Source organism: Grampus griseus (assembly GCF_964374135.1).
Source record: "Grampus griseus genome assembly, chromosome: 15".
NCBI classification, from domain to species: domain Eukaryota; kingdom Metazoa; phylum Chordata; class Mammalia; order Artiodactyla; family Delphinidae; genus Grampus; species Grampus griseus.
In genome coordinates, this window is record NC_139009.1 from 45,147,491 (window position 1) to 45,166,752 (window position 19,262).

The following is a 19,262-nucleotide window of genomic DNA, read 5'->3' on the forward strand; positions in this document are numbered from 1 at the left end:
TCATCTGCGTTGTTGTGTGTATCAGTACTTAGTTCATTCCTTTTTATTGCTGAAAACGATTCCATTGTATAAATATACAATAATTTGTTTATCCATTCACCTGTTGGTGAATATTTGAGTTATTCCCAGTTTTTGACTATTATAAATAAAGCAGCTATGAACATTTGTGTATGTCTTTGTTTAGAGACATAATTTTATTTCTCTTGGGTAAATATCTAGGAATGAAATTGCTAGGTCATATGGTAACTGTATGTTTAACTTTATAAGAAACTGCCAAACTACTTTCCAAAGTGATTGATCATTTTACATCCCCGTCAACAATGTGTGTATGTTCCAGTTGCTCTACATCCTCAGCAACTCTTGATATTGTCAGCCTTTTCAATTTAGTTGTCTTTGACAGTATTCAAGTCTTTGGGCCATATTTTAAGTTGGGTAGTCTTCTTACTATTGAATTGTAAGCATTCTTTGTATGTTCTGGGTACAAGTCCTTGAGAATTTTCTTTACCAGTCTATGACTTCCCTTTTCATTTTCCTAATGGTGTCTTTCAAAGAGCAGAAGTTTTAATTTTGAAGTCCCAATTTATCAATTGTTTTCTTTTATGGCTAATGCTTTCTGTTTCTTCTCTAAAAAGATCATTGTCTTTCAAAGGTCACAAAGGTTTTCTCATGTGTTTTTCTATCAGTTGTATGGTTTTAGTTCTTACATTTAGATCTCTGGTCATTTGAGGTAATTTTTGTGAATGAAGAGAAGTGTTGAGGTTTATTTTTTTCCATATGGATATCCAGTTGTTCCATTATTCATTGAAAAAACTATCCTTCCCCTTTGAGTTACCTTAGCACTTTCATTGGAAATCAGTTGACCATATAAGTGTGAGTCTATTGATGGACTCAATAGTGTTCCATCAATCTATATGTCTATCCTTATGCCAACACTCTACTTTCTTAACTGTGACTCCTTTTTACAAAGGCTTTACACAGAACTTCCCCTTCTATTAACATTCTGCTCATATTTATTGATTTCAGTGTTGGAGTGTCCAGATTCTCTCACTGTCAATCATGATTGGATACAATTTTCAAGCTTCTTGCCTAGGCTATTTTCTCCTTCGATGACTTCTTTAGATAACCAATCTTGTCCGTTTCATGTGGTTTTTACCAGTTTAATTCTCAGAGGGTAGTCTTATTTTTAAACTTTGGAGATTAGTTCACAGTAGCTCTCTATGTACATGAGTTTCTCTGTCTTAGAATGCCAATCCTCAGGGTTTTCACATGTGATTGTTTGAGCAGATTCTATCACATGGCAGTTAGTTAATACTAATGACACATATATACTGCTCACTATGTTTTAAGCACTCTTGTTTTAATTACTGTTTTAGAATTTATTAAATCCTCACAATAGTACCTACCTTCTTTCAGGTAGGTACTGTTATTATTCGTATTTTATGGATGAGAAACTGAGGCACAGAGAGATTGAGTAATTTGCTGAAGGTGATTTGTGAGAAACTTACATGCCAGTAAGTAGAGGAGATATGCTTCAGTGATGTACTGATAACTGTTTAAGAACAAGCTCTCCAAGAGAAAATGTATGTATGTATATACATTCCTAAGTTTTTTGTAAATTTTGCTGATATAAATGTGTTGCACACAATTTACAAATAATAATGAAATATATAATACTCTTTATTGTAAATCCCATATAGCCCATTAATTGTCATAAAATTCTTTCCTTGCTTTTTGCTGAACTCTTGTATCTGTGGCCAACCTATGGTTGCAGTTCAACCATGATTTGACAAAATCAGATGAGGAATAAATGCTTGATTACTATCTAGTTCAGAAATGAAGTCCCTCACATCATTGACAAATGAGTATAGTTCTGACATGAATGTTAGTTGATATTTTTGTTTATATTGATAAGAGAAAAGTGATGCAACAAAGACTTATGTCAGAACTTTAATCATTAGCCAATGATGTGAACGACTTACTTGCTAACTGGATAATACTTTTTGAATATTGGAAGAATATTTTCTCAATTTTTTGTGTTATTCATAATGTAACAGCTATAAACATAACACACTTTTAAGTTTATTCTGCATTGTTCACATTTTATCCTTCTATATTTTAAGTCTAGACAACTGATAAAACAACAAATCAAGTGCTGATTTGCAGCATTTGTTGATTTCCACGATGTAAAACCACAGCAGCTGATTTCAAACCACTAATGTGACATCATTGAAAACAGCTGGAAAGAGATGTGCAGAGGTACATCATTCTATATAGTATTTCTACCATACAGTTAGGCTGGCGATCAGTAGCCTTAAGACTATATATAATAGTAAAATTAGTAAAATAATTAGGAAGTGATGAGTTTTAGTATGTATTACCTTTGTTTTTATTTTTTGTTTTATTCTTTTTTATCATAGTAATTGTAATAGTTAATATTTATTGCCATTTAATATATGTCAGGCACTGATTTAGGGTCTTTATTTAATGAATGTTGATCTTTAGCATTGAATGATCTCAACCCCAAAGAATTAAAATTGTAAGTTTAGTGTTTTGCCATTATAAGATCTGTCAACTAGTGTGTCACTGGAGTTCTTCCTTCCTAGAAATTTCTCTTATATAGAAACTATTATATGATGCAGTTGACAAACATAAGGAAGGGAGTGTGGATACGAAAACTCTATGATCAGCTCCTAGACCATTAAAGATTGAGTCATTATTTTATAACATAAGCCAAAATTGTGTTTGTTTTTGCTGTCACAACTCCTCCTACTACTACAAAAGCTCCAGGCTTTACCTTCTATCACCTTATCTTTTTTTTTCTTATTAGTTATCTATTTTATACATATTAGTGTATAAATGTCAATCCCAATCTCCCAATTCATCACACCACAACCACCACCCCCCGCCACTTTCCCCCCTGGTGTCCATACGTTTGTTCTCTACATCTGTGTCTCAATTTCTGCCCTGTAAACCGTTCATCTGTACCATTTTTCTAGGTTCCACATATATGCATTAATATACAATATCTTTTTCTCTTTCTGACTTACTTCACTCTGTATGACAGTCTCTAGATCCATCCACGTCTCTACAGATGTCCCAGTTTCGTTCCATTTTATGGCTGAGTAATATTCCATTGTATATATGTACCACATCTTTATCCATTCATCTGTCGATGGGCATTTAGGTTGCTTACATGACCTTGCTATTGTAAATAGTGCTGCAGTGAACATTAGGGTGCATGTGTCTTTTTGAATTATGGTTTTCTCAGGGTATATGCCTGGTAGTGGGATTGCTGTGTCATATGGCAATTCTATTTTTCATTTTTTAAGGAACCTCCATACTGTTCTCCATAGTGGCTGTATCAATTTACATTCCCACCAACAGTGCAAGAGGGTTCCCTTTTCTCCACACCCTCTCCAGCATTTGTTGTTTGTAGATTTTCTGATGATGCCCATTCTAACTGGTGTGAGGTTATACCTCATTGTAGTTTTTTTTTTTTTAACATCTTTATTGGAGTATAATTGCTTTACAATGGTGTGTTAGTTTCTGCTTCACAACAAAATGAATCAGTTATATATATACATATGTTCCCATATCTCTTCCCGCTTGCATCTCCCTCCCTCCCACCCTCCCTATCCCATCCCTCCAGGCGGTCACAAAGCACCGAGCTGATCTCCCTGTGCTATGCGGCTGCTTCCCACTAGCTATCTACCTCACGTTTAGTAGTGTATATATGTCCATGCCTCTCTCTCGCTTTGTCACAGCTTACCCTTGCCCCTCCCCATATCCTCAAGTCCATTCTCTAGTAGGTCTGTGTCTTTATTCCTGTTTTACCCCTAGGTTCTTCATGACATTTTTTTTTCTTAAATTCCATATATATGTGTTAGCATACGGTATTTGTCTCTCTCTTTCTGACTTACTTCACTCTGTATGACAGACTCTAGGTCTATCCACCTCATTACAAATAGCTCAATTTCGTTTCTTTTTATGGCTGAGTAATATTCCATTGTATATATGTGCCACATCTTCTTTATCCATTCATCCGATGATGGACACTTAGGTTGTTTCCATCTCTGGGCTATTGTAAATAGAGCTGCAATGAACATTTTGGTACATGACTCTTTTTGAATTATGGTTTTCTTAGGGTATATGCCCAGTAGTGGGATTGCTGGGTCATATGGTAGTTCTATTTGCAGTTTTCTAAGGAACCTCCATACTGTTCTCCACAGTGGCTGTATCAATTTACATTCCCACCAACAGTGCAAGAGGGTTCCCTTTTCTCCACACCCTCTCCAGCATTTATTGTTTCTAGATTTTTTGATGATGGCCATTCTAACTGGTGTGAGATGATATCTCATTGTAGTTTTGATTTGCATTTCTCTAATAATAAATGATGTTGAGCAGCTTTTCATGTGCTTCGTGGCCATCTGTATGTCTTCTTTGGAGAAATGTCTATTTAGGTTTTCTGCCCATTTTTGGATTGGGTTGTTTGTTTTTTTTAATACTGAGCTGCATGAGCTGTTTATATATTTTGGAGATAAACCCTTTGTCCATTGATTTGTTTGCACATATTTTCTCCCATTCTGAGGGTTGTCTTTTCATCTTGTTTGTAGTTCCTTCTGCTGTGAAAAGCTTTTAAGTTTCATTAGGGACCATTTGTTTATTTTTGTTTTTATTTCCATTACTCTAGGAGGTGGGTCAAAAAAGATGTTGCTGTGATTTATGTCAGAAAGTGTTCTTCCTATGTTTTCCTCCAAGAGTTTTATAGTATCCGGTCTTACATTTAGGTCTCGAATCCATTCTGAGTTTATTTTTGTGTATGGTGTTAGGGAGTGTTCTAATTTCATTCTTTTACATGTAGCTGTCCAGTTTTCTCAGCACCACTTACTGAAGAGACTGTCTTTTCTCCATTGTATATCCTTGCCTCTTTTTTCATAGGTTATTTGACCATATATGCATGGGTTTTTCTCTGGGCTTTCTATCCTGTTCCATTGATCTGTATTTCAGTTTTTGTGCTAGTACCATATTGTCTTGATTACTGTAGCTTTGTAGTATAGTCTGAAGTCAGGGAGTGTGATTCCTCCAGCTCCATTTTTTTCCCCTCAAGATTGCTTTGGCTATTCAGGGTCTTTTGTGTTTCCATGCAGATTTTAAGATTTTTTTGTTCTAGTTCTGTAAAAAATGCCACTGGTAATTTGATAGGGATTGCATTGAATATGTAGATTGCTTTGGGTAGTATAGTCATTTTCACAGTGTAGATTCTTCCAATCCAAGAACATGGTATATCTCGCCATCTGTTTGTGTCATCTTTGATATCTTTCATCAATGTCTTATAGTTTTCTGCGTACAGGTCTTTTACCTCCTTAGGTAGGTTACCTTTGTTTTTAATATAATTTATTTAGTTGCAAGTTTATATAATTTAATTGTAAACAGTGGCTGTGTTTAACAACTGATATTCAAAATTTTTGAAATTTAACAACCAGTTCTTGCTGGCTCCAGCATGCTGCTGCATGCTTTGATCTCAGGCAGCCAAACTACTATGCCCTTAGCCATTCTTTTATGTGGTATTAAGGTATTACTAGAATATGGTTCCATACCAATACCCGTGTGGCAACACTCAGCATGCAAGAGTTATTGTGTGTCTTTATTTTTCTAAATCACATTAATTCTCATTAGATGTACCACTCATCAAGGTTGTTGAGAAGTCCAATTTGAGGGACCACTGCTCAACCACGGATTATACAGGTACCCATGGGCTTACACAGTTCAGGGACAATGGCAGTGGACCCTGGTGGTCTGTTGACATTGCTCTCACTCCAAATGTCCTGCCCAGGCCCACCTAGAGGGCCTCTCTGTGGTGTGAGATGAGATCACAGTCCCAGTGGTGGTACTCCAGTGCCAAGTGCAGCTCTGGGGGCAAGGACTGAAGCACAGCCACCCCCATCTGAGGTCCCACTACCACCAGCCCACTATTTTCAAAGAAGTCTTCCTTTGCCTTTTCTTTCTCACAGGTGAGCATCCACTGAGGTTGGGCCACTACCTCTTCAGCCCAGAAAGCAGCAGCCTCCCCCGCTGCTCTCAGACAGTCCAGCCTAATCATCACTTTGATGCACTTATACCTCCAACACTGGAAAATTCTCTCAGGGTTATTTTCAGAGAAAGGAGAGACAAGGCTTTCATGCTTTCCTGGTGAGACTACTGGAAGAAAAAAAGCTACTACCGTATAAAGTTATTACTGAGAGAATCCCTAAAGCAGCCTGAGCAAAAATGAAATAAGGCTTTAAAAAGCAAAGTCCAAATCATGAACATTTTTTAAATGCTGCACTTGGAACAAGTACTCAAATATAATTTTTTTTTTTGCCTTCAGGAATTGAGAATGATTAGTGTTGTTGAGAGTTTTTTGTTTAACCTCATAAGGCTACCTCTTTTCATGACCCTGTTAATTCTCATTTTCTCCCCACACAACATATTGGGAAATCTTCCTGATCTTATCTGACATCAGAAAGACATGCTTTTGCCCTTGGAGAAACAAATCAATTCCTTCTCCCCGATAGGGTGATGAAAGTCCTCTGCAGTGCTTTCTATTGCTATGGCAACAGAAGATGGGATTTCCCAATGGAACTAGATTAATATATACACAGAGAAAAGCAGTTCTTTAAAAGCTTGGTCCCTTTTTTGTTGCCATGTGTACAATACAATCAATGCAATAAACTACCAAGGAAAGGACACCAAACCTTTTTATGTAGGTGTGGAATGAGACCTCCATCGTATTGAGACCCTCAGTGAAAGGGAGTCAATTTTGAAAGTTTTAACACTGTGACATTGCTGTTGTAGCCATAATAATCTGTAAAATTTGTAATGTGCAAGTTTTCTTAGAAAAGCAGAGATTTGGCTTTATGGACTCTCAAATGGAAGACATAAAATATAAGTAAGCGGTATCAATACTTCCAGTCACAGAAAGAACGCAACACTATGTTATGGTAAAGAAGACAATGGGAAGCCCAGAGTGGACCAGATATTTTGTGCAGTGGTGGTACTTTCCACTTCTGTAATTTCTTCACGGAAGAACACAACAATTGGCCATTTCTGAAGAAATCTTATCAGAAGGAATTCAGGGGGCATGATAGTTTTCATCACGGCCCCTTAATAGGATAAGGAGACACACCCTCCTATAATCTGTTGGTTGATCTAAAGGCAATACTTAGGGTAGCTTCTTATGCTTAGGGCATCTCTGTAGGAGAAGGAAAGAGCAGTTTTGAAGTATGCAGTAGGGGGCCAATTTGGAATCTGTACCTATCTATCTATCTATCTATCTCATTTAAACGCTTCTGAACTAAAATTCCAAATATGTTTTGGGATTAGATGAAAGCAGATCCTGCTCAAAACAACTTTTCATGAAATTCTTGAATTCCTAAATGCAGAGAAGTGAGAAGTGAATATAGATACTTTGATGGTAGCTTCAAATATGCTTATTAAATAAATGCTCCTGTAACTGCACCCTTATTACCAATACCTGATGTGCAAATCCAGTGATTAAGGTTGCTGGGGTTTTCCCCTGCTTTCTTATGAGGATTAAAAACTGCTGTTGAATGATATGACATATTTAAAACAAAAGTAAGTAAATGCCACTTGGCTCTGCTCTAAAAGATACACGGATGCTGTCATTCTATCACCCAGGTGGAAGGAGTGAAGTTTCTGGGAAGCTGATGGGAAAATGGCAAAGTGAGTAGAGGTGGTTGTCTGTTTGCCCTGTTCTTGCCATGGACGTGGATAAATAGGAACATTATGAGTCACTGCATTGTTGCATGCAAGCCAGAGAAGTGAGGTCAGAGACTTGGCTTATAAAAGGAGAAAAGGATAATTTTGTTAATATATTCAAATGGTAAAGGAGGAACTTAGATAAATGGGATATCATGGGCTGGGAAAAGATGGTTTAAAGAACAGTGTTAAAGAAACTTCTGGGGAAAAAAATCCAGTATGGACATTTTCATAAATGTGATAAATTTATGTGCTTTAAGATGAACGAAAAGGACGATAAAAACCAGAGTAAAAATATTTCAAATCCATAATGGGATGTTTTGGGGTCACCCTGATAATTGAGTAACATACACTGATAAATTATTTTGAAGGCCTCTCTAAAGATTTGTTGAAAGTGTTTTTTCATTTCCCCCCTCATTCAAGGAATGAGAAAAGTCAAGAATCATGAAATTATAGTTAGAACAATTAACTGGAATAGCAATTTTTTTATTCTTTGTTTTTTAGAACCCCAGAAATTTACCAAGTCTCTCAAGCATTTTTATTAGAAGCTGTAATCACAGCAAAAGAGTTTCATTTGTGTCTCTTGAAAGTGCCTCTCAGCATCTAGGGGAAATATGCTCAATCCTCTTTATTTTCTAGTCCCGGGTAGAACCTGTGCCTGCAGCAGGAGCGAGAGGCAAAACGGCAGCCATGACCATTGGCCTCCTTCACTCCCTCTTCAGCGAGCACCTTGTTTGTTTTTTTTTAACATCTTTTATTGGAGTATAATTGCTTTACAATGGTGTGTTAGTTTCTGCTTTATAACAAAGTGAATCAGCTATACATATACATACATCCCCATATCTCCTCCCTCTTGGTCTCTCTCCCACCCTCCCAATCCCACCCCTCTAGGTGGTCGCAAAGCACCGAGCTGATCTCCCTGTGCTATGTGGCTGCTTCCCACTAGCTATCTATTTTACATTTGGTAGTATCTATATCTCTATGCCACTCTCTCACTTTGTCCCAGCTTACCCTTCCCTCTCCCCGTATCCTCAAGTCCACTCTCTATGTCTGTGTCTTTATTCCTGTCTTGCCCCTAGGTTCTTCAGAACCACTTTTTTTGTTTTAGATTCCATATATATATGTTAGCATATGGTATTTGTTTTCTCTTTCTGACTTATTTCACTCTGTATGACAGACTCTAGGTCCATCAACCTCATTACAAATAACTCAATTTCATTTCTTTTTATGGCTGAGTAATATTCCATTGTATATATGTGCCACATCTTCTTCATCCATTCATCTGTTGATGGGCACTTAGGCTGCTTCCATGTCCTGGCTATTGGAAACAGAGCTGCAATGAACATTGTGGTACATGACTCTTTTTGAATTATGGTTTTCTCGGGGTATATGCTCAGGGATTGCTGGGTCATATGGTAGTTCTGTTTTTAGTTTTTTAAGCAACCTCCATACTGTTTTCCATAGTGGCTGTATCAATTTGCATTCCCACCAACAGTGCAAGAGGGTTCTCTTTTCTCCACACCCTCTCCAGCATTTATTGTTTGTACATTTTTTGACGATGGCCATTCTGACTGGTGTGAGGTGATACCTCATTGTACTTTTAATTTGCATTTCTCTAACGATTAGTGATGTTGAGCATCCTTTCATGTGTTTGTTGGCAATCTGTAGGTCTTCTCTGAAGAAATGTCTATTTAGGTCTTCTGCTCATTTTTGGATTGGGTTGTTTGGGTTTTTTTGATATTGAGCTGCATGAGCTGCTTATAAATTTTGGAGATTAATCCTTTGTTAGTTGCTTCATTTGCATATATTTTCTCCCATTCTGAGGGTTGTCTTTTCATCTTGTTTATGGTTTCCTTTGCTGTGCAAAAGCTTTTAAGTTTCATTAGGTCCCATTTGTTTATTTTTGTTTTTATTTCCATTTCTCTAGGAGGTGGGTCAAAAAGAATCTTGCTATGATTTATGTCATAGAGTGTTCTGCCTATGTTTTCCTCTAAGAGTTGTATAGTATCTGGCCTTACATTTAGGTCTTTAATCCATTTTGAGTTTATTTTTGTGTATGGTGTTAGGGAGTGTTCTAATTTCATTCTTTTACATGTAGCTGTCCAGTGGTCCCAGCACCACTTATTGAAAAGGCTATCTTTTCTCCATTGTATATTCTTGCCTGCTTTATGAAAAATAAGGTGACCATATGTACATGGGTTTATCTCTGGGCTTTCTGTCCTGTTCCATTGATCTATAATCTGTTTTTGTGCCAGTACCATACTCTCTTGATTACTGTAGCTTTGTAGTATAGTCTGAAGTCAGTGAGCCTGATTCCTCCAGTTCCATTTTTCTTTCTCAAGATTGCTTTGGCTGTTCAGGGTCTTTTGTGTTTCCATACAGATTGTGAAATTTTTTGTTCTAGTTCTGTGAAAAATGCCATTGGTAGTTTGATAGGGATCGCATTGAATCTGTAGATTGCTTTGGGTAGTACAGTCATTTTCACAGTATTGATTCTTCCAATCCAAGAACATGGTATATCTCTCCATCTGTTTGTATCATCTTTAATTTCTTTCATCAATGTCTTCTAGTTTTCCGCATACAGGTCTTTTGTCTCCGTAGGTAGGTTTATTCCTAGGTATTTTATTCTTTTTGTTGCAGTGGTAAATGGGAGGGTTTCCTTATTTTATCTTTCAGATTTTTCATCATTAGTATATAGGAATGCAAGAGATTTCTGTGCATTAATTTTGTATCCTGCTACTTTACCAAATTCATTGATTAGCTCTAGTAGTTTTCTGGTAGCATCTTTAGGATTCTCTATGTATAATATCATGTCATCTGCAAACAGTGACAGCTTTACTTCTTCTCTTCCAATTTGGATTCCTTTTATTTCTTTTTCTTCTTTCATTGCTGTGGCTAAAAATTCCAAAACTATATTGAATAATAGTGGTGAGAGTGGACAGCCTTTTCTTGTTCCTGATCTTAGAGGAAATGGTTTCAGTTTTTCACTATTGAGAAAAATGTTGGCTGTGGGTTTGTCATATATGGCCTTTATTATGTTGAGGAAAGTTCCCTCTATGCCTGCTTTCTGGAGGGTTTTTATCATAAATGGGTGTTGAATTTTGTTGAAAGCTTTTTCTGCATTTATTGAGATGATCATATGGTTTTTCTCCATCAGTTTGTTAATATGGTGTATCATATTGATTGATTTCCATATATTGAAGAATCCTTACATTCCTTGATAAACCCCACTTGATTTTAGCGTACGATCCTTTTAATGTGCTGTTGGATTCTGTTTCCTAGTATTTTATTGAGGATTTTTGCATCTGTGTTCACCTGTGATACTGGCCTGTACTTTTCTTTCTTTGTGACATCTTTGTCTGGTTTTGGTATCAGGGTGATGGTGACCTTGTAGAATGACTTTGGGATTGTTCCTCTCTCTGCAATTTTTTCGAAGAGTTTGAGAAGGATAGGTGTTAGCTCTTCTCTAAATGTTTGATAGAATTCGCCTGTGAAGCCATCTGGTCCTGGGCTTTTGTTTGTTGGAAGATTTTTAATCACAGCCTCAATTTCAGTGCTTGTGATTGATCTGTTTACATTTTCTATTTCTTTCTGGCTCAGTCTCACAAGGTTGTGCTTTTCTAAGAATTTGTCCATTTCTTCCAGGTTGTCCATTTTATTGGCATAGTGTTGCTCGTAGTACTCTCTCATGATCTTTTGTATTTCTGCAGTGTCAGTTGTTACTTCTTCTTTTTCATTTCTAATTCTATTGATTTGAGTCTTCTCCCTTTTATTCTTGATGAGTCTGGCTAATGGTTTATCAATTTTTTTTATCTTCTCAAAGAACCAGCTTTTAGTTTTATTGATCTTTGCTATTGTTTCTTTCATTTCGTTTTCATTTATTTCTGATCTGATCTTTATGATTTCTTTCCTTCTGCTAACTTTGGGGTGTTTTTGTTCTTCTTTCTCTAATTGCTTTAGGTGTAAGGTCAGGTTGTTTATTTGAGATGTTTCTTGTTTCTTGAGGTAGGAATGTACTGCTATAAATTTCCCTCTTAGAACTGCTTTTGCTGCATCCCATAGGTTTTGGGTTGTCGTGTTTTCATTGTCATTTGTTTCTAGGTATTTTTTGATTTCCTCTTTGATTTCTTCAGTGAGCTCTTGGTTCTTTAGTAGTGTATTGTTTAGCCTCCATGTGCTTGTATTTTTTACGGATTTTTTCCTGTAATTCATATCTAGTCTCATAGTGTTGTGGTCAGAAAAGATACTTGATATGATTTCAATTTTCTTAAATTTACCAAGGCTTGATTTGTGACCCAAGATATGTTCTATCCTGAAGAATGTTGCATGAGCACTTGAGAAGAAAGTGTATTCTGTTGATTTTAGATGGAATGTCCTATAAATGTCAATTAAATCTATCTGGTCTACTGTGTCATTTAAAGCTTGTGTGTCTTTATTAATTTTCTCTGTGGATGATCTCCATTCGTGTAAGTGAGGTGTTAAAGTCCCCTGCTATTATTGTGTTACTGTCAATTCCTCTTTTATAGCTGTTACCAGTTGCCTTATGTATTGAGGTGCTCCTATGTTGGGTACATATATATTTATAATTGTTATATCTTCTTCTTGGTTTGATCCCTTGATCATTATGTAGTGTCCTCCTTGTCTCTTGTAACATTCTTTATTTTAAAGTCTATTTTGGGGCTTCCCTGGTGGCACAGTGGTTGAGAGTCCACCTGCCAGTGCAGGGGACACGGGTTCGTGCCCTGGTCTGGGAAGAGCCCACATGCCACGGAGCGGCTGGGCCCATGAGCCATGGCCGCTGAGCCTGCGCGTCCAGAGCCTGTGCTTCGCAACAGGAGAGGCCACAACAGTGAGAGGCCCATGTACCGCAAAAAAAAAAACAAAAAACAAAAAACAAAAAAAGTCTATTTTGTCTGATATGAGAACTGCTTCTCCAGCTTTCTTTTGATTCCCCTTTGCATGGAATATCTTTTTCTGTCCCCTCAGTTTCAGTCTGTATATGTCCCTAGGTCTGAAGTGGGTCTCTTGTAGACAGCATATATATGAGTCTCATTTTTGTATCAAGCCAGTCTATGTCTTTTTTTGGAGCATTTAATCCATTTACATTTAAGGTAATTATTGATATATATGTATGTTTGTATTACATTTTCTTAATTGTTTTGGGTTTGTTATTGTAGGTCTTTTCCTTCTCTTGTGTTTCCTGCCTAGAGAAGTTCCTTTAGCATTTGTTGTAGAGCTGGTTTGGTGGTGCTGAATTCTGTTAGCTTTTGCTTGTCTGTAAAGCTTCTAATTTCTCCATCAAATCTGAATGAGTTCCTTGCTGGGTAGAGTAATCTTGGTTGTAGGTTTTAGCCTTTCATCACTTTAAATATGTCCTGCCACTCTCTTCCGGCTTGCTGAGTTTCTGCTGAAAGGTCAGCTGTTAACATACAGGGGAATCCCCATAAGGTTATTTGTTGCTTTTCCCTTGCTGCTTTTAATATTTTTTCTTTGTATTTATTTTTGATAGTTTGATTAATATGTGTCTTGGCATGTTGTTCCTTGGCTTTATCCTGTATGGGACTCTCTGTCCTTCCTTGACTTGATTGACTATTTCCTTTCCCATATTAAGGAAATTTTCAACTATAATCTCTTCAAATATTTTCTCAGTCCCTTTCTTTTTCTCTTCTTCTTCTGGGACCCCTATAATTCAAATGTTGGTGTGTTAAATGATGTCCCAGAGGTCTCTGAGACTGTCCTCAATTCTTTTCATTCTTTTTCTTTATTCTGCTCTGCAGTGGTTATTTGCACTATTTTATTTTCCAGGTCACTTATCCGTTCTTCTGCCTCAATTATTCTGCTATTGATTCCTTCTAGAGAATTTTTAATTTCATTTATTGTGTTGTTCATCATTGTTTGTTTGCTCTTTAGTTCTTCTAGGTCCTTGTTAAACGTTTCTTGTATTTTCTCCATTCTATTTCCAAGATTTTGGATCATCTTTACTATCATTACTCTGAATTCTTTTTCAGGTAGACTGCCTATTTCCTATTCATTTGTTTGGTCTGGTGGATTTTTACCTTGCTCCTTCATCTGTGTGTGTTTCTCTGTCTTCTCATTTTGCTTAACTTACTGTGTTTGGGTTCTCCTTTTTGCAGGCTGCAGGTTCGTAGTTCCCATTGTTTTTGGTGTCTGCCCCCAGTGACTAAGGTTGGTTCAGTGGGTTGTGTAGGCTTCCTGATGGAGGGGACTGGTTCCTGTGTTCTGGTGGATGAGGCTGGATCTTGTCTTTCTGGTGGGCAGGACCGAGTCCGGTGGTGTGTTTTGGGGTATCTGTGACCTTAACATGATTTTAGGCAGCCTCTCTGCTAATGGGTGCGGTTGTGTTCCTGTGTTGCTAGTTGTTTGGCATAGGGTGTCCAGCACTGTAGCTTGCTGGTCGTTGAGTGGAGGTGGGTCTTAGCATTGAGATGGAGATCTCTGGGAGATCTTTCGCCGTTTGGTATTACATGGAGCCGGGAGGTCTCTGGTGTACCAATGTGCAGAACTCGGCTCTCCCTCCTCAGAGGCACAGGCCTGACACCCGGCCAGAGCACCAAGACCCTGTCAACCACATGGCTTCCTTCAACCAAGAAATGTTATTTTTGTCATTTTCAAAATGCTCAGCTGTTCTGATTTTATCTTTTCCAGCTCAGTTTCTGACATCTGTTTGTTCCCAAGGGAGGGGGCCCAAGGCATGGGATGGGGGAGCAGCATGGTGACGCTCTGGCCATCCTCCCTTCTCAGCTCTCGATGTCCAGCATTCCTCTCGCAAGCACCTTGTTAATGCTTACTCTGCCACGATGTTCCAGGAACCATGTAGAGTGATAGAAACAGCCCTTGCCCTCGTGGAACAGACAGTCTCATCAAATCCTCTTCTTCATAGCTCTTGGGACTTCAGGTGTGGTGTAACCTGGGGAGTCTCTTTGGCAGAGACTAAGGTCGAGTTAAGGCCATCTTTTTCCCAGAATCGGGCTTCAGACTCTAATGCTGCCAAGCTCTGTGATTTATCAACCCAGTTGCCTAAGCAAAAAGCTGTCAGGTTTGACATGTTCAAGCTTTTCCTTAGCCTCAAACACCCTCACCCTGTCTCTCTCTTGCTCTCTTTCCCTTACATATCTCTTGACTCTTCTTCTCCCTCCTCTCTGCCCCTGTCGTACCTCACTCTCTCTCACCTAGTCTCTGGCCTCTCTGCTTCCTCTCCTAACAGCCCTCACCCATCTGTTCTTCCCACTGTTCCTCACTGCTACTAGGGTTACCTTCCTGACATGTGAAACTATTTATGTTGTATCCTGCTCCTGACTGTCAGTGATGCCCAAACTTTCTGGCCCGATTAAAAGGGCTTTCACGGCTGCCCTGGCCTGCCCGTTATTATTTTATGCGTCTGTCCTTCCTTTTAAGGTGGGCTTCTTGAGAGAAGGGCAGTGTATTTTCTGTTATCCATGGCACCACCTGACATTTCATAGGTCCTTAAATAAGGGTTTGTTGAATGAATGAACTAAAATACACTAAATTGTCATAGGGTTTTCATAAGACTGCTTCCATCCACTATTTTAATGAAACAAGTATGACACTCCATAATCTACTTGCAATTTTCTAGGACATCTAGAAAGTATCAAGGACCAGAGGTATCCCAGCAAAATTGATATTGAGGGGGTACTTTTATACTTTATTGGTCTTCTCTTACCAACTGTGAATGCTGAAGTGTTCTACAAGCTTAAAATGTTTTAAAGCCTCTAAGAGTCACCTATTGTGAAAAAGCTACCCTTTTATGTGTGTCTTCTTTTTATTTTACTCCTCATAACGATCCCAGAGGATATATTTTCCAGCAAGTACTAAGATGGCCAACTCAGATTCGGGGCACCGAGGTGTTTCTCATCCCAGCCCATCCTCTCCTCCCTTCCCCTCCATCAGGACCCACGTTCACTCCCATCACAGCTGAAGCCAGGAAATCACCTGCACCTTGTTTGCCTTCCCGGGAAACCCCACACTCCCCCGTCCAGAGCAGGCCCGGGCCCATAGACTCCCTGACAGAGTTCGAAAGAGGAGCACGTTTCCTGACGGAGGGGCTTGCCTGGAGAGGCCGGCTCACCCATCGCAGGGCGCAGGCAGTTGGACTGGGTCAGAAAGGGAGAGCAATGCCTGAGGTGGTGCTGCAGGGGAAAGGCTTGAGGAAAAGGCAGCCATGGTCTCCTGGGGTGAATTCTAGACAGCTCGCTGCTGCCAGGAGGAACAACTGGCCCCCCGAGGATGTGCAGTGACATGGTGCATAAGGGTTGCTGCAGCCTTGGACCATGGCAGATACTGGATTTGTCCTTCCTCTTCCTGAAAGATGATAGACTTTCAGCCCACCTGCGTGCATTTCACTCCCAAGTTCTGAACTCAGGCAGTCTCCCCACTGCACAGCCTTTGGGCCACAGCCTGGTCCCCAGCGCCTGGCCAGGCCCCTGGGGAGAGTGCCCTGTGACTATGGCTGGCGGTGGGGGGTAGGGGGTGGGGGGAGGGCAGGTGAGGCAGATTGAGATTTGCTTGATTGGTGGTGTGAGCCAAACTCCTTTCTGACTGGAGCGTCCTCACTGGCACCTGGAGCACGCAGGTGTCTCTCATCCCAGGAAGCCTCCGCCTCCGCAGAACTCCCGAGATCTCGTGAGATGGGGCTGTTTCTTGGAAGGGCGGTGGCGGCAGAAGTGCCTGCGCCTGATTCCTGTGAGACGCCCCGAAGGTCAACGCTCCCAATCCATACTCTTCCTCCCCCTCCATCTGGACCCACACTCACCCTCCCCCCACTCTGCAGCCAAAACCACAAAGCTCACCCTCCAGGCAGCTCCAACTCCACCCTTTTTGCTTACAAAGAAAAAGGAAAAACCAAAACTCGATGAAGCATCCAGCCTCGTAGGGAGAGTGCAAATGGAGCCGACCTCCAGCTTAGGAGGCATCACGGGGACTGAAGACCTGTGGATGGGGGCACTGGGAGCTCCTGGGAAGGCCAGCTGCACCCCGGCGCCGGGGTACAAGGGCCTGGGAGCACCGACGGTAAGGAAAGGGAGCCAGCACTCGGGGTCCTGTGCAAAAGATGGTACTAGGTTTGGTGGGAGACCCAGGAAGTGAGCACAGTGGGATGAGAGACACCAGAACAGACTGTGGGGCTTGGTGGTTGCAGAATTGGGGGCGGGGGGAGAAGCAGAAAGTAGTTTGTTTCTAAAAGGAACACCCGTATCAACAGAGACATGCCTATGTTGGTTGTATCTGTCTGTTGCCAGTTACACAAATAATGATGATAATGAAACTTGAGTGCTTACTCTGTGCTAACTGCTCTGTATTCATTATATCATCTATTTTCATATGTTATCTTCATTTCATAGATGAGGAACCTGAGGGCAAAAGAGATCAAGTAATATGTCCAAGGAACTAGAGGTATTGAGGGGCAGCCAATGTGCAAATCCAGGTGTAAATCCAAATGCTCTGATTCCAGAGCATATATTCTTATCAAAATCAAGCTGAAAATTGAAAAGGAAAAAACAATTCTGCTTCTGTTAACTGTAAACAGATGCTGAAATTGAAAAGGAAAAAAGTTCTACTTTTGTTTATTGTGTAAACAGTCATCTGCTAGTTTTTTATATAGGTCTTTCGTTTAATTCCCAACACCTGTTTTTAGAAAGGCACAACTCCTTTACACAACGAATTTAAAACGTTCGAGTGATTTCTCATCTAGGAGTAATAATGATTACATTTCTCCCTCTTAACTGCTACAGATTCCTTGAAATTCTAGTTGGCATTTGACAGTTTTATTTTGATTGCACTACAGTTGTAGGAAAAATTCTACACAAACCACAGGCATAGTAATTTGTGGTTCTCTTAGTGTCACAGTGATTTGTGTAAAATAGAAATTTTCATTTAAAATACATAATCTATGGCAGCAGATACAGAAACAGCACTTGACTCTGAAACCCCCCTCCATGCTTTGAAATCCTAATGAGGATGGTATCCAGAGCTTCTGCAAGCAGGTTTAATTAATTCTGAGAAGTACGCTTTCTCCTGGCAACAGCATTTTTTTTCCCAATTTAAAGTCAAAAGTTAATTTGAAAGCTAAGTAATATTTTCAAAATCAGTAAGTAAATACCATAACATAAGGCAATGATAGAACATAGAATCACAGAATTATAACAGTTGTCTGATTTTCAAGGTTACCAAGCGGGTAAGATGAGATGAAATTATTGTTAAACTGTGCTAAGCCTCTCTTTGCCAAAGTTGAATGTTTCTATTAGACCAATCAGCCAATTCATTACTTGGGCGACAGTTTGGACTCTTTCTCTTGGGATTATCTTGTTAGATGATTAAAATGAGCAATGTGGATAAAAGATGATCAATGTTTTTCTTAACTTTGTTCAATAGGAAGATGTGAAAGAGGCCTTTTTCTTTTTCAGCCTTGCCTTACACCCAGATAAAACCCTTGTTGCAACTGGCCAAGTTGGGAAGGAGCCATATATATGTATATGGGACTCCTATAATGTCCAGACTGTGTCTATTCTGAAAGATGTCCATACACATGGAGTCGCCTGCCTGGCTTTCGACTCGGATGGACAGGTATGTATCTTTTTGCATTTTCTTTTTCTTTAATGACTTCTCACAAGTCACCTAGAATTATAATGCACATAGCGTATAGGCTCAGAAGGTCTATCAGCCCTCCCTATCTCCCCTTGTCAGCCTCTTAGAATCCTCATATGTTTGGTCCTTTTCCACACTCATGGTACTGAGATCCAGCTCTGGATAGGACCTAGTTTTGGTTCCCCCAGTCTCACTATTAGGTTAAAAAGCCCCCAGAAAGGAAGTTGTGAACTTCATGTTGATTGGGTTCATAGTGACTCAGTGATTCTACTTTGTCTTCCATTGTTAGCTTCCTATTTGGAATGAGGGTTGGACTGAACCTTTTTCACTGACCTCAAGCCCTGAGTATCTCCTTGGTTCCCCTTGCTTTCAGAAGATAGCATCACCTCCTAATAATTCATTGAGAAGATTCTATTTGATTCTTTAACCTTGAGGTGACTTCTAACTCCTTTCCCCTACCTGCTCACCTCAATTCAAGCAGTCACTGATCCATGTGTATTTATTAGTTTCTTTACAGTGACTCTGACATTCATTCTCTCCTTCCCATTCTCCCTGCCACCATCCTTTAAGTTCCAAATCTGTGTCATGCCTGACAGTTTAAGTAACCTGTCTTCACACAGTCAATTTCTTGCTAATGCATTTCACCAACTGAAAAAGTGTCAGAACGTTGTTTAAAAACAACAGAAGCTTGGAGTACCCCCTGAATGAAGTCCACACTTTGTGGCTGGGCATTCTAGGCTGACCAACTTTTCTAGCCTTCTCTTCACTATTCCCTTGCAGTCAAGTTGGATAAGTCAGAGAGATTCCTCTACCAGACCAGGTACCTTGGCACCTCCAGACACTTTCTCATGCTGCCCTCTTCACCTCCAGTGCCCTGCTCACCC

The 19,262-nt window shown here is 39.5% G+C and overlaps 1 protein-coding gene across 1 annotated transcript in view; it reads left to right on the forward strand.

The window, feature by feature from the left end:
- Positions 1-19,262, forward strand: part of EML6 (EMAP like 6) — a gene marked incomplete at both ends in the record, with an annotated part of 312,634 nt that overhangs the window by 115,954 nt on the left and 177,418 nt on the right. The window contains one exon of the mRNA XM_082672746.1: positions 18,198-18,357. Within this exon, the coding sequence (XP_082528872.1) occupies positions 18,198-18,357 (160 nt within the window). The remainder of the gene's footprint in view (positions 1-18,197; positions 18,358-19,262) is intronic.